The sequence below is a fragment of the Danio rerio genome, chromosome 7 (genome assembly GCF_049306965.1).
Source record: "Danio rerio strain Tuebingen ecotype United States chromosome 7, GRCz12tu, whole genome shotgun sequence".
Taxonomy (NCBI): domain Eukaryota; kingdom Metazoa; phylum Chordata; class Actinopteri; order Cypriniformes; family Danionidae; genus Danio; species Danio rerio.
In genome coordinates this window covers 9869012-9890237 of record NC_133182.1, presented here as the reverse complement: position 1 = coordinate 9890237, position 21226 = coordinate 9869012, and the positions used below count along the sequence as shown (strand labels likewise).

At 39.3% G+C, this 21226-nt stretch overlaps 1 protein-coding gene across 5 annotated transcripts in view; it reads right to left on the bottom strand.

The window, feature by feature from the left end:
• Positions 1-21226, bottom strand: part of adamts17 (ADAM metallopeptidase with thrombospondin type 1 motif, 17) — a 334091-nt gene that overhangs the window by 307545 nt on the left and 5320 nt on the right. For all 5 annotated transcript variants that reach the window (XR_012383118.1, XM_073908056.1, XM_073908057.1 and 2 more), the window contains exons 2-3: positions 15694-16040; positions 5434-5602 (exon numbers count right to left, since the gene is read on the bottom strand). Coding sequence is in view for 2 of the 5 variants with exons in the window: in XM_073908056.1 (XP_073764157.1) it covers positions 5434-5602; positions 15694-16040 (516 nt within the window). In the remaining 3 variants the exon portion in view is untranslated. The remainder of the gene's footprint in view (positions 1-5433; positions 5603-15693; positions 16041-21226) is intronic.

The following is a 21226-nucleotide window of genomic DNA, read 5'->3' as shown; positions in this document are numbered from 1 at the left end:
TAAGCAAAAAAATAAATAAATTCAGACTGTATTCATAACAAACCACTGTTATACAATAACTTGCCTAATTACCCAATCCTGCCTAGTTATCCCAATTAACCTAGTTAAGCATATAAATGTCACTTTAAGCTGTATAGAAGTGTCAACTATGAAGTATGGGGGTGGCAGCATCATGTTGTGGGGCTGTTTTGTTGCAGGAGGGACTGGTCCACTTCACAGCATAGATGGCATCATGAAGAAAGAACATTATGGAGAAAAACTGAAGCAACATCTCAAGACATCAGCCAGGAAATCAAAACTTGGCCACAAATGGGTCTTCCAAACAGACCATGACCCTAAGCACACTGCCAAATTAGTTAAAATGTGCTTTAAGGACAGCAGAGTGAATGTTTTGGAGTGGCCATCACAAAGCCCTGAACTCAATCCTATAGAAAATTTGTGGGCAGAGTTAAAAAAGCTTGTGCGAGCAAGACAACAAATCTGACTCAGTTACACCAGTTCTGTCAGGAGGAATGGGCCAAAATTCCTTCAAACTGTTGTGAGAAGCTTGTGGAAGGATACGCAAAACATTTGACCAAATTTAAACAGGTTAAAAGCAAAGCTTAAAAAATACCAAGGAAATGTGTGTAAACTTTTGACTGTCTAAAAATTAATTAAAAAATCTCAAATAAAATCTCTCATTATTCTGGCATTTATCAAATGTAAATCATCTAGGTAATCCTAACGAACCTAAAATAATAAACGTTTAGTATGATTTACCATCAGACTTTATTTTTAAAAATGGTTATGTTCCTTTTTTTTAGAGTGTATGGTTTCAACTGTATAAGTGGACAAACTACATAAATACTTTCAGACTATTAAAAACATCAATAAACAATCAAAACTTGACAGAGCAAAGATTTAGGTGCTGAATTTGAAAACATAAACCGATGAAAAATGTGAATTATAAGCTATAACACAGCCAGTTATTCATTAGCTGATTTATTTGACCATTTAGTCGATTCATCGGTTGATTTTGTTCATTGTTAGTTGACGTATGTAGATTTATTTGACTGTATTTCATTTTGCACAATCACAAGTCTGTGTTTTATTATTTGCATTTAGCATTACTCTAAACTAACAAACAAACCTGCAACGCTCTTTTGGGTCACGACCCTCCATTTGCAAACCTCGCAGTCTGTTATCATAATCTCACGCTCAGATTCTCTCGAGTCCCTCATCTTCCCTTCAGGACTGCTTAAGATTCAAGAGTTGTCAAGTCCATAAATCAAGCGTTTCATAGCAACGTTTATGACTCCATGTTTCTCTTTGATGTCTTCATCTTCTTAGCAAGACGCAAGAAGAGTGAAAGCTCAGCTGTTTTGCCCTTTAATGCATTTATCGCGCTGGTAAACGCAGGTAAAACTCCTGTTGGAACGTGCTGCTTCTCTGCTGAATTACAACCAGAGAGAAAGCAAGTATTCTGCTGGCCTGCTCGCGTACATTAATAATGCCGCACATATTTTCCAGCCCCTTGGGTGTTTCTTTGCCAGCACTATGGATTTTTTTTCTTTCGCCAAAAGCAATCCGCATATTTTGCTAAAGAAACGCCCCCAGAAACCATCTGCAGGTTTTCATATTGCGAGGCGGGAAGTTTTGTCTAAGCGTATTGCATTATTGGATTTGTAGTTTGCCCTTTGAAATGAAGATGCAATTACCCAGAAATCCCAGGGTTTGTGTGTTCATGTGAGTGGACATACACAGTCCTGCGAGCCAACCTAAACAATTTATGGAATTTCCAGTTGTGTGCTACTCTAGTTTGCGGCTGATTACTCTCAACCCAGACTCAAAATCCCCTTGAACCCTTTTGCTTGGTTCAACTTTGTTGGACTCTCTTTTTTTGCTTTGACTTTGTGCACTTTGAATATTACATAACTTGAAGATGAGAAGACCACCGGCATGCTTGACATCTAGATTTTTTCCATATGCCAGTATCTGGGAATGCAAGTAACCCAAACCATTTTCTTCATAGGGAATTGAAAACAAAAGAAAAGGTTAGTGGATATTTACAAGCCAGCGACTCTGTCTTTCTCTGTGTGCGATTAAATTGACCAGCTCAGGGAACTATAATAATTGTCGCTTTGTTGGAGCACAGATCAAGGTCCCATAATGCAAGATAAAAGTGTAAATAAGCTAAAAATGTACAAATAAATTGGTATGTTTTGTTTAAGTTAAAATATTTCCATGCCCATGTTGTAGGGCTGAGCAATAAAAACGGTATCAGTATTAATTGACAGTATTGACACCATTGTCAATAATGATAAAAAAGTTCAATATGAAGTTTCAGTATAAAGCGTTATAGTTTTCGTATTAAAACATGGCTGCTTAGTGCAAGTCCTGGCAGGAATGCCAATAAGTTTAGGGTGTAAGTTTATCATTTCCAATGTAGGCGAGTGACTTGCGCTATTTTCAGACCAGCACAACTGTAATTTTCTTGTTTTGCACCTTAAATAGCAATGTTTAATGTTTATTTGCCACCCTTCAGAGAAAGACTAAAAATTACGGGAGAAATATGGGGAAAACGGGAGGGTTGTCAGGTATGCTGGTTTGAGCCTTGGCTGTGTCAGTTGGCGTTTCTGTGTGGAGTTTGCATGTTCTCCTTGTGTTGCGTGGGTTTCCTCTGGGTGCTACGATTTCCCCCACAGTCCAAACACATGCGATACAGGTGAATTGGGTAGGCTAAAATGTCAAAGTGTAGGAATGTGAATGAGTGTGTTTCCCAGAGATGGGTTGCAGCTGGAAGGGCATCCACTGTGTGAAACATGTGCTGGATAAGCTGGCAGTTCATTCCACTGTGGCGACCCCGGTTTAATAAGGGACTAAGCCGAAAAGAAAATGAATGAATGAAAAAAGTTTATGTTTGTCCACCTGTCAGGTTTTGGAGATGTCTGCATCACCATATGGGGTATAAGAACGCATAAGGGCATAAGGACATGTGTTTGGATATAACTCAGTTTTTTGACCACACTTCATTATTGTTGTTTATGTATTTGTTTGCTGGTTATTAGAACAGAATTTAGAAATAGTTTTAAAACAAATCTTTGTTCTCAACAAACAAAATTAAATATGTAGACTAATGGATGTCTTCAGTGGAGTAAGTTTCCACCGTTTCCTTACTCCACAAAAGTAAAGGAGTAAAGTAATGTAAAGAGGCTAAATGGAGGAGGCTCGTTCTTTATCCTCACGCTGCAGATGCTCTGTTTAACTGTTTTCTCGCTAGTGAGGAATTCAGTTTTTTCACTTACAAAGTCTATCATGTAAATAGCAAATGCGTCATGGCGTGATGCAACTGACTCTTAAAGGGAATGTGAGATAAGACTCTGATTGGTTTAATGCACATTATGCTCAAAACACACCCAGAACTCATTAAGAGAATAAGCTCAACCCTGTTAGACCATGCGCGAGGGTGCAAAGCATATTTTTTCATTCTTAAAATAGCAAAAATGGATTCGGACACGCCATTAATGCTTTTGCGCCATGCCCTATAGACTTAGCACTTAGACTGTGAAAATAGAGTCCATGGTGTACAAGCATTTTTCAGGAGCACCTATAAAGTGCAGAGCGCACCGCAATTTAAGTAGAACTATCCACACTGCTTCACACTTTGTATGGAATTGACACATTTCAGTAATAACGGCAGACTTATAACCTCAAGCAAACACAGCGCACCCAAACACTGAAGCGCTTTTTTATTTACTCCATAAACTTATATTGGAGCTGAAGCAATAGTTTGTCTGTTTGCTACCTCTGAGAAACCACGCGCTCAAGCTTTTCACGTGTGAGTTTTGGATTGCGTCAATACAACACACGTGAAAATGAGTGCCATGGCTGGAAAGGAAAAACGATGTAAAGATGTCACCAGAGTGGCTTTTTGGTTTCTTTTCTTGTGCATCCCAGTAACTAGCACCCCATCTGAAAGAGTATGGGGTAATGTAGTCATCCAACTTCACAATTTCTAATGTTGCAGTGTGTATTTAAATAATAACGGTTTGTTCCTTTACTTGAAAGCTCAGATTTGACTATCATAATTAGTTTTGTTTACAGGGTTTGAGGTTAACTGTATCGTTATTATTGACACCTTAAAGTTTGCATTGACTGTTCAGCATTTACTCTTTATCATTGTACACAATTTGAGGCATTTTATTTATCAAGAGTCTCTTTAACACTTATGTATATTTTATTATAAAGAGATGAGATGTTTTGTTAAAATATTTTTGTTTTTGACTATTTAAACTATTTGCCTTGGTAATGTTAGTAAACTTAAGTGAAGTTTTACAAACTAATTTCGAGAGGAGCATGTGATATGATTGACTGCAGCTGGCCACCCATCTACATTCATTAGTTAGCCAATCAGATCTATCCTAACTCACTATAAGTAGCCTAGCTAGATTTACTCCCTTATCTTCGTTTTCCGAAGAAACCCCCCATCCACCCCTTTCTCCTCCTTTCCCTCTTTACTATATGGGAGCTCTCGAGAACCACCTGATCTCGTACTACCCTCAAATGCTCTATGGACCTGGCGGGAGCCCTGGGCTCAACTATCTCCAAGCTCAGGGTTCTCTCCCGGGACAGCATGCCAAACCTGCTAACAGTTGTAAAACAATATCTAAGTGTGAACTCTTGAAATAAAGTGGTTAATAATGAAAAAAACATCCTAATATTCCTAAATGTATTGTTAAAAACTATTCAATAATTATCGATTCCAAATGAAATGAAATATGATATTGTGATCTTTTTTTTTTTTGCTGTATCGCCCAGCTCTACCATGTTGGAGTATTATTCCACAAAAATATTATTAAAAATATGTCCGTATTCAACTGATTGAAATCATAAATCTGTATATAATCCATATGCACAAAAATCTCCCAAGATCATGAGATTGGATAACTGGACTTATCTGAAATGTTGGTTTAGTCACTCTGAAATGCCAAATTCAGTCATCCAAATCCACTAGTAAATTTACCTCCTATATCTACCCATCAGGTTTGTAATTGCAGGTGTCTTCTCCACCGTTTGAAATACAGCTTATTATACAGATTATAACGAAAAAACATATATCTTTTTCATTTGAAGTAGTTTCCCAGGAAATTATGAATTTGTTCTCTTGAACGTTCTGCCTAATTTGTGCATAAATTACATTTGAAACTGACTGATATGAGAACTACTCTTCTAGCATAGAGAAAAAAAGTGAATTAGATGTTAAACAGGCCATTCATTTCCAAGCAAATGAAACTGACTGCAGAAATTGACCACTTTTCCCACTTTCACCCATCATTTGACAGAATTAAATCCCTGTAGAGCTCAGAAGTGAACTACGGTGACCTCTGAATCAATGGGGCTTGCCACACTTGACACGGTTAAGCCTACCGCATTTCAGCGCAGTGATCGTCTCACCGTGGATGCTTTGGCAGAATTGTTCTCTGCCGTCTGCAGCGGGAGCAGGTCCGTCTGGTGAAGAATGCTTTTCCCGGATCACTCTGTGCTCCCAGCCAGAGAAGGAATCTGCGGCCTGGCCCACTGGCTCGATGAACAGTCTTTCCTCTGCAGTCTGAACCAAGCCAGTCTGGGAGAAAACACATGAGGTGGAACAATCAATAACATCAAGCAAGAAAAACGATCTCTGGTTCGCAACTCTGGTTTGTATTAGAACTATACAGTAAGAGTCTAAACAGATCAATTAAAAAATATAGCAAACCATTAAAAAAGTTACTTATTATAGCACTAAAAATACACCATAATGCCTTTTCTGTGAAGAACAGATTGAATTTGAAGTTGTGCAGGCTGCTTTTCTCTTCTTTTATGATCACCGTTATCTTCTGCTGTACATCAAAACTGATGACACAACTTTAATTTTCATTAAACTACTCCTGTAAGCTCGCACAGAGAACCTCAGCCGATGTTCTCCAGGAGGGAGCTGATGTGTTTTCTATGACAGCAAAGCCAGGATCATTCATCATGAGCCCCTCCGAGGATCTCACATATACGTTAGCCTTGTTTCCCCTCCGTCAAACTGTGACGCCCCGCGTGCCTTCAAGGGCACACAGACATAAAATGAGAGAATAATTCATCTCCTGTGGCCGAGGCCTGAAAAACAACCAAGTCAGCATCAAACCCGACAACAGCATTCGGTCAAGTAGGGGTGCGTTCCCAAAACCACCATTCGGCAAATAAAATCACATCCGTCTATCAGTTGTAACAAACATTGGGTGATTCCACAATCCCAATAAAAATTGGCAAACAGCATCGCAAACTAGTGCACAATAAAAATGCTGAGTTCCACTTAATCCCTTCATTTCGTTTCAATGCAAATCGATTTTGAAAATTTTAAGTTGATTGAACATAAAACAATCAAGTTTAACCTCAGGAATTGTGTTGTTTCAGCTCATTTGAAATTAGTTTGAACAAGCAGACATTGTTTGTTTTTTTGAGTGTGTGCTTGGAACTAGGCGACATGGCACAGCAAGAAGGTCGCTAGTTCAAGACCCTGGCATTTCTGTGTGGAGTTTGCATGTTCTCCCGTGTTGGCATGGGTTTCCTCCGGGTGCTCCGGTTCCCCCCACAGTCCAAAGACATGCGCTATAGGTGAATTGGATCAACTAAATTGGCTGTACTGTATGAGTGTGTGTGTGTGTGTGTGTGTGTGTGTGTGTGTGTGTATGGGTGTTTTGCAGTACTGGGTGGAAGACATCCGCTGAATAAAACATAAACCGGAATTAGGCATGGGCTGCTATAAGATTCTCATGGTATGATAACCTTGGATAAAATATCACGGTTTCACGGTTTTACGGTATTGTGACTACTGCTCTGAAATGAGTTTTTTTTTATGTCTAGGTTAAAAACAACAACTTTTCCCAATTTGAACACAATTTATTTTATTTAGAGAAATATTTAAAATGTTTCTGAGCATGTCAGGCTAAACAATTCAAATGAATCATTGACTTCTGCTGACATTATTAGTTTAAAAAAGATGTTTTACAATTTAAAATGAAATCTTTGGAGATGTTTTCTGTTGAAGATATCTGTTGTCCTAAAAAAAAAACGTAAATAAAAAAAAATCCTGATTAACCCCTGATAAATAAGGGACTAAGCCGAAGGAAAATAAATGAATGTTTGGAACTACAGCTCTCGATTCACTGCAAAAAGGTTTTTCTTACTAGGAGTTTTTGTCTTGTTTCTAGTCCAAATAGCTAAACAATTCTTAAATCAAGAAGCATTATCTAGACAAGCAAAAAATATTGCTTTGTTTACAGAAATAGCCAAAATTAAGTGAGATGATCCAAATAATCTGCCAATGAGTGAGCAAAATAAATAAGCTGCTTGAAATGTTCTGAAAACAAGACAATATTTTTTGCTTGTCTAGAAAAAGCTTCTTCATTCATTCATTTTCTTTTCGGCTTAGTCCCTTTATTAATCCGGGGTCGCCACAGTTTCTAGTTTCTATATTTTGAAATTATTTAGTTTTAGTTTAGTTTTTATTAGTTTCAGTATAATAAAAACTAAGCCATACATTTTTTGAAACATCTATTCAGAAGACACATGAACACTATCATCTACCCATCCTCAAATTCAAATACAACAGACAGCAGCCTTTACTACAATATATTCAAGGCTGCTTTTGAGGTTAGATACACAGTAGTGATGGGAAGTTCAGATCTTTAACGTGGATGTGAGGACTCAACATTATGTAGTCAACTATAGTAATATCAGTCAGGTAAAACATCGCCATGATCTGTAAAATGTCCTACAGTAAAGTTTTGCAACCCGACTGAATCATGATTCACTTATTTAAATTCCATTACGATTTTCTGCTATGAATTAAACTTACATTTTACCAGATCCTCTCATTTAAGCCCTTAGTTTTACCGCGCTGCAGTTGTTCAAGTTTAGTTCACTCACAGCAGCCTGTCATGCACTGTTTGTGTTTGGTCCACTGAATCACGCGGTAACTGCTTCTCAAATTTAATCTCAATGTAGCGTTACTGTTCAAATAACTGAATGAGAGTATATATTAGATTATTTAGAGTCAGAGGGGGGATTAGGCTTGTTAAAAAGTAAGTAGTTTGTGGTTAAGTGCTTGCTATACTGTAAATTTTCTTATACTGTAGATTTTCTTTTTCTTAAACTACTATTTTTATATATATATATATATATATATATATATTTTATATTAATGTTAAGCACCTGGGGTCTGAGAGTAACGCAATTTCGATTCTCTGTATGTCTTGTACATGTGGCTGAATTGACAATAAAGCTGACTTTGACTTTGACTTTGACTTACTGGAGATGCAAATCGTTTCAAATGATTCAGTTCGATTTGGTGAACTAGTTCAACTGGTTCACTTAGAAGATCCTTTTAAAAAGATTCGTTTGAGATCACGAAACAGAAATAAAACCCACTATTGCGCACAAATTTGTTAAAGTAATAGTTTAAAGTGTCTGTAATGCTGTCACCGTGGTGCTTTCATCTCCACTCAATGTTTTTGTCGCGGGAGCAACAGAGTGGATGACTGGAGGAGAACCGGCTCGATCTGGCCAATGGCAGCAGCAGGACTAAGTTATAGACTCAGAGGTGCAGCACAGGTCAAACACCTGCAGCGCGAATAAGATTTACTTCTTAAAGGCTTACAGTAAGATTATGTAATAAATACATTTACAAATACGAAAATGAAAGAGGTTTTTGATATAATTTTAGTTAGTTTCAGTTACTTTTGTATGAACAGAATACAGTTTTAGTTAGCTCTAGTTTTTAAAAAAAAACTTTTGTTTTTATTTTTATTTCAGTTGACGGCAATTATTTTACATTTTAGCTTTCGTTTTTTCACTCGTTTTTGTTAACTATAATAACCTTGATTCGTACCCTCGTCAAAAACTAAATGTTTAGAATTGTAGTGGTAGAATATCGATTCCATATCCATATCAATTTGCATATGGATATTGTTTCTTAAAGGGGTAACTCACAATAAAGTGCCACATATTAAGTAATTTTGCATTCTTGTGACCTGGTAAAAACTTATTTACCGGTGGTTGGAGATCCCTGAGCTAGTTAGTTTCTTCAAGAATGCATTACACTATTATAGTTCAGCATTGAGTTATGTTGTTTTTTTGGGAAAACCCAAATGGGCCAGCGCTAGGTTGATGCTGCACTTAGCGGAGCAATGGAGGAAATGCACTGGAAGAAAGATTGGAAAATGCACATGGTTGGAGGTGAGGGAGATGTGCATAGATGAGCCCCCGGCGGGTGGAGGAGGAGGAGAAGAACATGGGAGTGCTGACAGGAAGTTGCCCACAGAGGCTGTAAAACACACACTTTCATCACAACATGTACAGGCAAACCCCGCATGTACCAGGTTAAACAAAGTACAGTTACATATGGCTGCACTCTGAGGAGAGATAGAGCAGGAAAAACAGTCTGAAATGACATTAACAGGCAGGAAGGCCTTGTTTTTGTCCTCTTGAACTTCAGCATTGTTTAAACAAGCTTACTAAGTAGTGGTTAGAAGTAGAAGAAGACTCCTCTGTTATCTGAAAGTCTGCATGTAGTACTTACAGTATCTGATTATGCACTGCAACAAATTGTGTTGAAAAAGGTTCATCCAAGATCGTAACTATAAATATATTTAAAAGGGCTGTCATTACGCTTTTTCTGATAAAGGATTTAATGTAAAATGGCTGTCTGTAAATGCAAGAGGTCTGCAAAGTTTTAAATTGGTGATTAATGGATTAAAAAAAATGATCTGATCAATAACAAAAGACTGACTGGGCCATTTGGCCAATAATAAAAGACTGAACCATGTGATCAATCACAAAAGCCTGGGCTATCTGACCGATTACAAAAGGCTGGGCTATCTGACTAATGACACTGAATCATTTTACCAATCATAAAGGACTGAACAATTAGACCAATGACAAAACATTGGAATCTCAGACAATCAGAATCAACTGGGCCATCTGATCAATTGAAAAAGACTGGGCTAATGACCAATCCCAAAAGGCTGGACCATATGACCAATCACAAAATGCTGAGCCATCTGATCTATTATACCAGATTGAGTCATCTGACCAGACCAATCACAAGATTGGGCCATGTGACCAACCCCAAAAGGCTGGGCCATCTAATCAATCACATCTGACTGAACTATCTGACCAGACCAATCACAAAAGACTAGGCTATCTGACCAATTACAAAAGATTGGGCCATCTGACCAATCACAAAACACTGGGCCATCTGATCAACCCCAAAAGACTGGGCCATCTGACCAACCCCAAAAGGCTGGGCCATCTTACCAATCACATCAGACTGAACCATCTGACCAAGCCAATCACAAAAGACTAGGCCATCTGATCATTTGTAAAAGACTGGGCGATCTGATTAATCACAAAGGACTGGGCCAATTACCATGGACCATATGACCATGACAAAATGCTGGGCCATCTGACCTATCACATCAGACTGCATCATCTGATCTGACCAATCACAAAAGACTGAGCTAACTGACCTATCACAAAAGGCTGGGCCATCTGACCAATCACATCAGACTGAATCATCTGATCTGACCTATCACAAAAGACTGGACCATCTGACCTATCACATCAGACTGAATCATCTGAGCAGACCAATCACAAATGACTGGGCCATCTGACCAATTACAAGAGACTGGGCTATGCGACCAATTACAAAAAAGCTTGGTCATTTGACCTATAACAACAGACTGAATCATTTGACCAGACTAATCACACAAGACTGAGCCATCTGACCAATCACAAAAGACTGGGCCATCTGACCTTTCACATCAGACTGAATCATCTGACCAGACCAATCACTAAAGACTGGGCCATCTGATCAATCAAAAAAGACTGGTTCATATAACCACTCATATCAGACTGTACCATCTGATCAATCACAACAGACTGGGCCATCTGACTAATCACAACTGCATAAATTATCTGACCAATCACAAAAAATGGGTCATCTGACCAATCCAAAATGACAGGGCCAATGGCCACTGCGAAAAGTTTGGATCATAAAACAAATCACAAAATGCTGGGCCATCTGATCTATCACATCAGACTGAATCATCTGACCAGACCAATCACAAAAGACTGGGCCATGTGACCAGTTACAAAAGACTGGGCCATCTGACCAACCCCAAAAGGCTGGGCCATCTGACCAATCACATCAGAATGATCCATCTGACCAGACCAATCATAAAAGACTGGGCCATCTGATCAATCGAAAAAGACTGGGCCATATGACCACTCATAACAGACTGTACCATCTGACCAATCACAACAGAATGGGCCATCTGACCAATCACAAATGACTGGGCCAATGGCTAATTGAAAAAGACGGAGCCATTTGACCACTAATATCAGACTGTACCCTCTGACCAATCACAACAGACTGGGCCATCTGAATAATCACAACTGACTAAATTATCTGACCAATCACAAAAGAATGGGTCATCTGACCAATCCAAAATGACAGGGCCAATGGCCACTCCAAAAAGTTTGGATCATATAACAAATCACAAAATGCTGGGCCATCTGATCTATCACATCACACTGAATCATCTGACCAGACCAATCACAAAAGACTGGGCCATGTGACCAGTTACAAAAGACTGGGCCATCTGACCAACCCCAAAAGGCTGGGCCATCTGACCAATCACATCAGAATGATCCATCTGACCAGACCAATCATAAAAGACTGGGCCATCTGATCAATCACAAAAGATTGGGCCATCTGACCAATCACAAAAGGCTGGGTCATCTGACCAATCACATCAGACAGAACCTTCTAACCAGACCAATAACAACAAACTAGACAATCTGATTAATTGAAAAAGGCTGGCTAATCTGACTAATCACATCTGACTAATCACAACTGACCAAATCATCTGACCAATCACAACAGAATGAGCCATCTGACCAATCACAAAAGACTGAACTATCTGACAAATCAAAACAGAATGGGCCAGTTATCTGACCAATTAGAATATATTAATTTAATTCTACACATTTTCCCAAACATAACTAAAATGAAACACTATTGGCTGTTTAAAAAGGGGGGAGGAACTAGGACCTGCCCTGTCTGCATGTTTCAGTTGAGGTTGAGGCGCAGTGGGTAGTGCTGTTGCCTCACAGCAAGAAGGTCGCTGGTTCGAACCTCGGCTCAGTTGGCGTTTCTGTGTGGAGTTTGCATGTTCTCCCTGCCTTCACGTGGGTTTCCTCCGGGTGCTCCGGTTTCCCCCACAGTCAAAAGACATGTGGTACAGGTGAATTGGGTTGGATAAATTGTCCATAGTGTATGAGTGTGTGTGTGAATGTGTGTGGATGTTTCTCAGAGATGGGTTGCGGCTGGAAGGGCATCTGCTGTGTATAAAATATGCTGGATAAATTGGTGGTTCATTCCACTGTGGTGACCTCGGATTAATAAAGGGACTAATCCGACAAGAAAATGAATAAATTAATGAATGATTTTACCATTAGAGGCACATTTGTGTTTAAACCCCTTATGAGGGGGATTTTTGCATAATAGGTCCCCTTTACAAAAATATCTAAAAAATTGGACATCGTTACAGCCATCCCAAATCACACATCCCCACCTACCTACACCCCTGGTGAGCAAAGTGGCAAGAGAGAAGCATCTGTGTCACAGACAGATACCAGCCAGGGCTAGTTAAAACACCCAGCTGATCCGCACAGCCTCACATCTGCTCGCTGTCTGTCCCACTTTAGGTGTCAAAAATGTCTGACCTCCTCGCCATATGTGGGTAGAGAACATTTTACAATAACGATGAGCTCATTTTCCACAGACTCAGCCTGAAGAGGGATGAGTCAGGGTGGTCAGCTAGCTTTCCGTTAGCCAAAGAAGTCAATCAAGGAAGCTCATCAATAAGGTCGGGAAGGACAGGATGAAGACCATGTGTCTGCACTCTAACCAATCAGACATTGACAGCTTGCGATAATGGAGTGCCATCGCCCTTTCAGTTCTTTGATTGATGCCATTTAAGACCGATTTTCAAAGGAAGTTTGAAGGATGGAATGATCGTAATGGGACCAAAGTCAGGGAAAGTCTTTCTCACACAAACACAGCCTCGTCTCCCATGGGTGGGCCTGGAATGCTCACAACCACGAGAAGTCAAATAACCAGCACATATTCAGAGTGTGGTCGGGTGAAGCTCATGAAAACATGTCAACGTCACGTGATCCATTACTACTAAAATTACTACTATCTAAAATCAAAAACAAAAACAATAAAGCCTGTATAAGCATGTACAGCTGAAGTTAAAATAATTTTTTCCTCCCGTGATTTTTTTTTCTTTTTCAAACATTTCCCAAATTATGTTTAACAGAGCAAGGAATTTTTTCACAGTGTCTCCTATCATTTTTTTCATCTGGAGAAAGTCTTATTTGTTTTATTTCGGCTAGGTTTCATTTTTTAACACATTTTAAGGTCAATATTATTAGCCCCCTTAAGGAATATTTGTTTTCAATTGTCTACAGAACAAACCATCATTATACAATGACTTAACTAAATACCATAACTAATCTAGTTAGGCCTTTAAATGTCACTTTAAGCTGAATACTAGTATTTTGATAAATATCTAGTAAAATAATCTTAATGTCATCATGGCAAAGATAAAATAAATGAGTTATAAGAAATGTGTTATCAAAACTATTATGTTTAGAAATGTGTTGAAGAAATCTTTTTTCCCTTAAACAGAAATTGAGGCGGGGGGGGGGGTAATTTTGACATTTAGGGTGCTTCAAAACATGGTTTGATTGCCACCCCCACCCCCCACCCCTATCAACTAAGGCCTCATGTATGAAGACTTGTGTTGAAATCATACTAAAACATAGCATACACACAAATCTGTAAATGTGGTTAGGGTTTTAGGGTTATTTAGTGTTAGGGTTTAGGGTTACACATTCAGTATTAATCCACACAGCAGCAAAAACTGAAGTATTCTGAACCTTGACCACTGCACGCGTGTAGGAACAGCTGACGGTGACCATGGCATGGGCGTGAGTGTGGGGGCGGCGTATCTGAAGAGCGGTTGGTTTGAGTTGCGCGCGACGTACCTGAAGAGCTGGGAGGGATGCGGTGGGGAGGTGCAGTTGACTTATTATTTAGTGTTAGGGTTTAGGGTTAAAGGTATAGGGTTATTTAGTGTTAGGGTTTAGGGTTAAGGGTTATTGGGTTATTTAGTGTTAGGGTTTAGGGTTAAGGGTATAGGGTTATTTAGTGTTAGGGTTTAGGGTTAAGGGTTATTGGGTTATTTAGTGTTAGGGTTTAGGGTTAAGGGTATAGGGTTATTTAGTGTTAGGGTTTAGGGTTAAGGATATAGGGTAATTTAGTGTTAGGGTTTAGGGTTTAGGGTTAGGATTAGGGTTGGGTTAAAGGTTTAGGGTTATTTAGTGTTAGGTTTGGGGTTTAGGGCTTAGAATTAAGGATTTAGGGTTAAGTTGCACATAGGTATAAGGGTAAAAGCAAGTTTCACCCTCATTAGAATATTCGATCTGATTGGCCTAGAGTTATATGGCTGTATGTCTTGAACCATAGATCCGATTTGCAAAAATGAGGTGTCATTTGATTTGTCTCTATCTATCTATCTATCTATCTATCTATCTATCTATCTATCTATCTATCTATCTATCTATCTATCTATCTATCTATCTATCTATCTGTCTGTCTGTCTGTCTGTCTGTCTGTCTGTCTGTCTGTCTGTCTGTCTGTCTGTCTGTCTGTCTGTCTGTCTATCTATCTATCTATCTATCTATCTATAAACTGCTTCTATCTATCTATCTATCTATCTATCTATCTATCTATCTATCTATCTATCTATCTATCTATCTATCTATCTATCTATCTATCTATCTATCTATCTATCTATCTATCTATCTATCTATCTATCTATCTATAAACTGCTTCTATCTATCTATCTATCTATCTATCTATCTATCTATCTATCTATCTATCTATCTATCTATCTATCTATCTATCTATCTATCTATCTATCTATATATCTATCTATCTATCTATCTATCTATCTATCTATCTATCTATCTATCTATCTATCTATCTATCTATCTATCTGGGAACCATTGTATTTAGAATAACATGTACTACTAAAAATGAAAAAGTTTGGATCAGCGAGATTTTTTTCTCAAAGTAAATCTCACATGCTTAATAATGTTGCATTTATTTGATCAAAAGAAACAAAATAATATAATATTCATTCATTCATTTTCCTTCAGCTTAGTCCCTTTATTTATCAGGGGTTGCCACAGCGGAATGAACCATCAACTATTCCAGCATATGTTTTACACAACGGATGCTCCGGTGCTCCGGTTTCCCCTACAGACCAATGACATGCGCTGTAGGTGAATTGGGTTAACTAAATTGGCCATAGTGTATAACTACATATGTGAATGAGAGAGTGTATGGGTGTTTCCCAGTACTAGGTTGCGAATGGAAGTGCATCTGCTGCGTAAAACATATGTCACAATAGCTGGCAGTTAATTTGGTTGTGGTGACCCCTGATAAATAAGGGACTAAGCCGAAGGAAAATAAATGAATGCATAAATAAATACATCCCAGACATGTTTAAATGACAAATTCAGATCTTTACAGCAGTTTCCACCACTCACCAGTCCTCCACACGTGTCCAGCGAGACGAAGGAGTCCGTGTGATTAAGAATGGCTCCAGTATAGAAACACCGGCGGACCTTTGGAAGAGATTCATGCTGAACACTGCCCTCCTCCCTCCTCTCCTCTGTCACAAACCCCTCAGTGAGGAAAGAGGCATCTCTCTGGAGCTCCAAGTACAGCTCCTTACCAAAAGCCGGAAGGCGCAGAAACAGATGGTCCTCCTGCTGAGGGTCCGAGCGGCGTTTGCGGCCTCTGCTCCACCTGTTACCTCCCGAAAGCAGGTGCATCTCACCCGGCTGCAGCTCCTGTGGCACGACCACATCTGTCTCGTACATGGCAGATTGCACTAGGAGACATGAAACGTGTTATTAAAAGTGGAAAAAACAATTCATGACCTTCACAGCCAATTACTTAGTTTCAGTGCTGATCATAAGCAGAAACATTTGCATTCACTTAAATCACTGCTATATTTTATATGTTTTTTAAAAAAGATCTTAAAAACTTCCATAACATTTCTAGACCTTCATTAATTGATTTTCCTTTGGCTTAGTCCCTTATTTATCAGGGGTCGCGACAGTGGAATGAACTGCCAACTATTCCAGCATTTGTTTTACGCAGCGGATAGCCTTCAAGCCACATTCTAGTACTGGGAAACACCTATACACTCTCACACACTTACACTACGGCCAATTTAGCGCATGTCAATGGACTATGGGCAGGCCTGGATTGGCTAATCAGGAGGACCGGGAGTATTCCTGGTGGGTTGGTCCATTTTTTGGCTGTGAGGGCGAATGTCCCTAGCTGCGTGCACTCTCAGCAGTCGCACTTTTTTTATTTTTTTTATTTATTTATTTGACCATAGCCTCACTTATTTAATTCATTATTTTACCGCAGCTCTGCTCTTTTCATTTATTTTCTCGCAGCTCCGTGAGCAAAATGCAGCCGGCAGGTTTATGATGACGCAATTATCATTCGACTCCCCAACAGCACCACCTTGCTTATCAGCAAAATCATTTGTTAAGTGATTATCGCGAGATGAAAAAATGATAATAAAAAGAGCAAAGGTGGCGCTGAAAAGGCCAGAACTAAAAAAGCTGAGTACATTTTTCGCTAAAACCAACGGCAGCGAGAAAACGTCAACAACACATGAAGACGATGAAACAGCCAGTAAGTTAGCGTTAAGCTAGTTAAGAGCAGTGCAAAACAACGATGTCTGCAAACCATCGTTTATGTACCGAACTTGTTTTTGTTCTGAAGCCCTTCAGCAGCAGCCTCTTGTCCAGTTTGCTGCTAACATTGAAGAGCCAGGCCCTGTAACGTTACCAAGCATCAGTCATGAGCCCAAATCACTAGAATGGGCAGGTAGGATTGTCATCGAGTGAATATAAGAATTCAAATTCAATACATTATTAAATCTGACCTTACTTGATCAGTAAGCTAAAAAGGAAAAAAAATAAAGATGAAGCCATTATTAGAAAATAATACTGTGGTTAAAAATGTCTGGCAGACAACAGCGCAATACTTGTTTTATTCTTTATATGTGTTTAAGGACTGGATATCTGGAAATAATTTTGCACAGAATATATATTCAGATATTGCAGGAAAGGACATTGTGATGTTTTAAAGAACAGTGTTGGAGATTTTGCTACCCTTTAATGCTCTCATACTTATGACAAATATTTAAAGTAAGAAAGCAGCTGATTTAAGGTAATAGTGTCATTAAAAAAATCAATATATTTAATTTTAATATTTGTTTAATAAATATAGCTTAATATATACTTGTTTTGATTTGATTTTTTTTCATTTTAAGGTTTGGATATATATGAGCGCTAATTCTTACAGAAAAGTAGATTATCAAACTGTTAAACATTACATTGTGTTAACTAATCAAAAAAATCTTCACTGTTCAAATAAATCTTCACTGAAGTACTGAATTGGAAATGACGTTATTTTAATATAGTCAGTCGTGAACTGAAGTGGGCTGGTCTAATGCTTGGAACTCGAGGGCTGAAACTCACTTCAGCCCTGACTGTGGGAGAAACTGGAGCACCCGGAGGAAACCCACGCCAACACGGGGAGAACATGCAAACTCAATACAGAAATGCCACCTAGGCTAGCCGGGACTCGAACCATCAACATTTTTGCTGTGAGGTGACAGTGGTAACCACTAAGCCACCATGCCACAGCAATAAATTATTTAATTTGTTAAATTAACGTTTGAAAAAAAGTCAAAACATTTTGTTTCATTAATAATTGACAGTTTGAAGTTGGAAGAATAATAAGTTAAAAATGTAATCTGTCTCAGAAATGTAACAATCTGAAAATCACAAACAAAAGTGAACCCCTTTTCAAGTGCACCCAGTGCTTCAATTCACTCACTAGTTTTCATTCAATACTTTAAGTGGACTATATTAGCGAACTAATGTAGGGACTGCGGAATGAGGGATTAGGGATTTTACATACAGCGCTAGTTTTATAAGTTAGAGTTCAGTTTACAAGTCTGTCTGCGGTTATAGAGGGAATAAAGTTACGGCAATGGAGACAAGCTACAGAAGTCACCAAAAAAAGAGCATAAAAAGAAAGTGACTAATGAACTGCACACAGAACTATAAAAAGTGCACACTAAAAACACAGCAGGCTCGCTGCCTAGACATCATTTTTGTGCATCATACAGTTGCATGAGCTCACATGCACTCTCAGCACTCTATGATGTAACACGCAATTTTGCCAAGATGACTGCTTAAAGCTGCTGTCTAGGAAGGCAGATCACTAGAGTACAATATGTTGGGCATAATAATAAACACTGAAAAAAATGGTTCAATGCAAATTCAATCATTTTCTTGTCGGCTTAGTCCCTTTATTAATCTGGGGTCGCCACAGCAGAATGAACCGCTAACTTATCCAGCAAGTTTTTTTACGCAGCAGATGCCCTTCCAGCCGCAACCCATCTCTGGGAAACATTCACATACACTACGGACAATTTAGCCTACCCAATTCACCTGTACCGAATGTCTTTGGACTGTGGGGGAAACCGGAGCACCCGGAGGAAGCCCACGCGAACGCAGGGAGAACATGCAACGCACACAGAATCCACACACATCCACACAGAAACGCCAACTGAGCCGAGGTTCGAACCTGCGACCCAGCGAACGTGCTACCACTGCGCCACTGCGTCGCCCCGTCATTGCAAATTGTTGCAAACAATTTATTTAAGCTGAATTTAAACAAACAAATAATGCTGAACATTCCTAAATGTAATTTGTTTTTATTTATTCAGCCCATATATTGTAATATATTGTTACAACCACTTACTTTAAAAAAAAATTGTAAATCCAATTAATCGTTTTTTTTTTTTTTTTCTTCTTCTTCAGTGTAGCTGAATGTATGGTGGCCGGGAAGTGCAAATCAACATTACAAAGTGTGAAACACTTTCACAAAGCTCGAGACAAATTTACATTTTGAAAAACATTTTCACCTATCATCAGACACCAACTTTTATGACCACTTGCCTGACCACACACACAGCCAGCCAGCCACACACTGTCATGCGCTCCTCTGAGCTCCAGAGAGCAGTGCACGTCGGACAGATAATCAATGATGTTCCGGGAGTCTCTATGCGTTTGCGGGACTCATAATGCCTGCAAATGAGAGATGATCTCCCGGAAATTGCACGTCTCCCTCCCGGTCTTCAAATAAGTCGCTCACCCTTCTCACCCAAAGACCCCTCCTTGCTCTTCAGACATCCTGCGCACCCCCCGGCTCCCCGCTTTTCAAATGATGAAGATGCCATCGTCCATCGTGATGTCCATCGAGCCTTCTGGTTGGCTCTAAATCTGTTCTTTCTAAAGCTCAATCCTTTACTATATCTATCAATAATTCTCCAGTAAAATTTGCAGCTCATGTTAAAAGTCTTGGGGTTATACTAGATGGCATGCTTTCGTTTAATTCACATATCAGTAATATTTCACGATCTGCATTTTTTCACTTACGTAACATTGCAAGACTGCGCCCTTCACTATCCCAACAAAGTGCTGAAGTGCTTGTACATGCTCTGGTTACATCAAGGATTGATTATTGCAATTTTCTCCTATCTGTTATCCCTCTTAACCAACTTCACAGATTACAGTTAATCCAGAACTCAGCAGCTAGGGTTGCCACCCGCTCGCGTGCTTCTGAACACATAACTCCACTTCTCTTTCACTGGCATTGGCTTCCTGTTTTTACCGTATACATTTTAAAATATTTTATTAACTTACAAAGCTCTTCACAACCTGGCACCTGATTACCTCTCTGATCTTCCTCACTGGTACACTCCTCGGCGCTCACTGCGATCCTCTGCGGCTGAACTATTGTCAATTCCAAATTTTAAGATGAAGTCATTTGGTGGCAGGGCTCTAAATAATCTAGCTCCTGTTTATCTAACCAACCTTCTGTCTCGCTACAAACCAACTCGCTCCTTAAGATCTCAAAACTCAGGGCTTCTGGTAGTACCTAGAATAGCAAAATCAAGTAAAGGAGGTCGAGCCTTCTCTTTCATGGCTCCTACACTCTGGAATAGCCTTCCTGATAACGTCCGAGGCTCAGACACACTCTCCCAGTTCAAAACTAGATTAAAGACCTATCTGTTTAGTAAAGCATACACTCAATGCATCACCTAGCGGGTTCCACAAAGGCTTCTGCATCTTGCTTATATACACTATGAACAGCAGCTATGCTAATTATTCTCTTTATTCTCTATTTCCACCTGGGGATACTCATCCCGAGGTCCTCAGATTATGCGGAGTCACTGATTGGATCCAAGACCAGTGACGAGATGATCCCAAGGATTCCATATCTGGGACCAGGCCATATCCTGAGCTGCTGCTGCGCTGATGGTCATGGGGAGTGGAGAACATGTGTCTGATTCCAGCGACGCTCCAAGGACAGATGAGTCTTCGCTGAGGCCATCTTCCAGCCTCCACCGCGGCGACTGAAGCTCTGCACAAGACTTTTGGCCAGCGGAGAAATTAAAATGGTCGTGCCCAACTGAGTCTGGTTCTCTCAAGGTTTTTTTTTCTTCACTCCCATCAGGTGAAGTTTTTTTTCCCTCTCCGCTGTCGCCACTGCCTCGCATGGTTCAGGATTGGTAGAGCAACGCATCGATGAATTTGCTCTTCAGTGTTTGAACTCTCAGTAATGTTTAAATCACACTGAACTGAGCTAAACTGAACTGAACTGAACTTAAACACTAAAAACTGAACTACACTGTTCCAGTTACTATGACCATTTATGTGAAGCTGCTTTGACACAATCTACATTGTAAAAGCGCTATACAAATAAAGCTGAATTGAATTGAATTGAATTGAATTTTAGCTGCACAGCACCACAATTATGGAATTCCCTGCCATTAGATATTCGTCAGGTGGATTCTATCTCCAATTTTAAATCCCAGGTAAAAACCTATCTGTTCAGGATTGCTTTTAATGATTTTATGGATTAATACTGTTTTATTACTCTTCTGTCTTGTTTTATAATGTGCCTGTGACATAATGT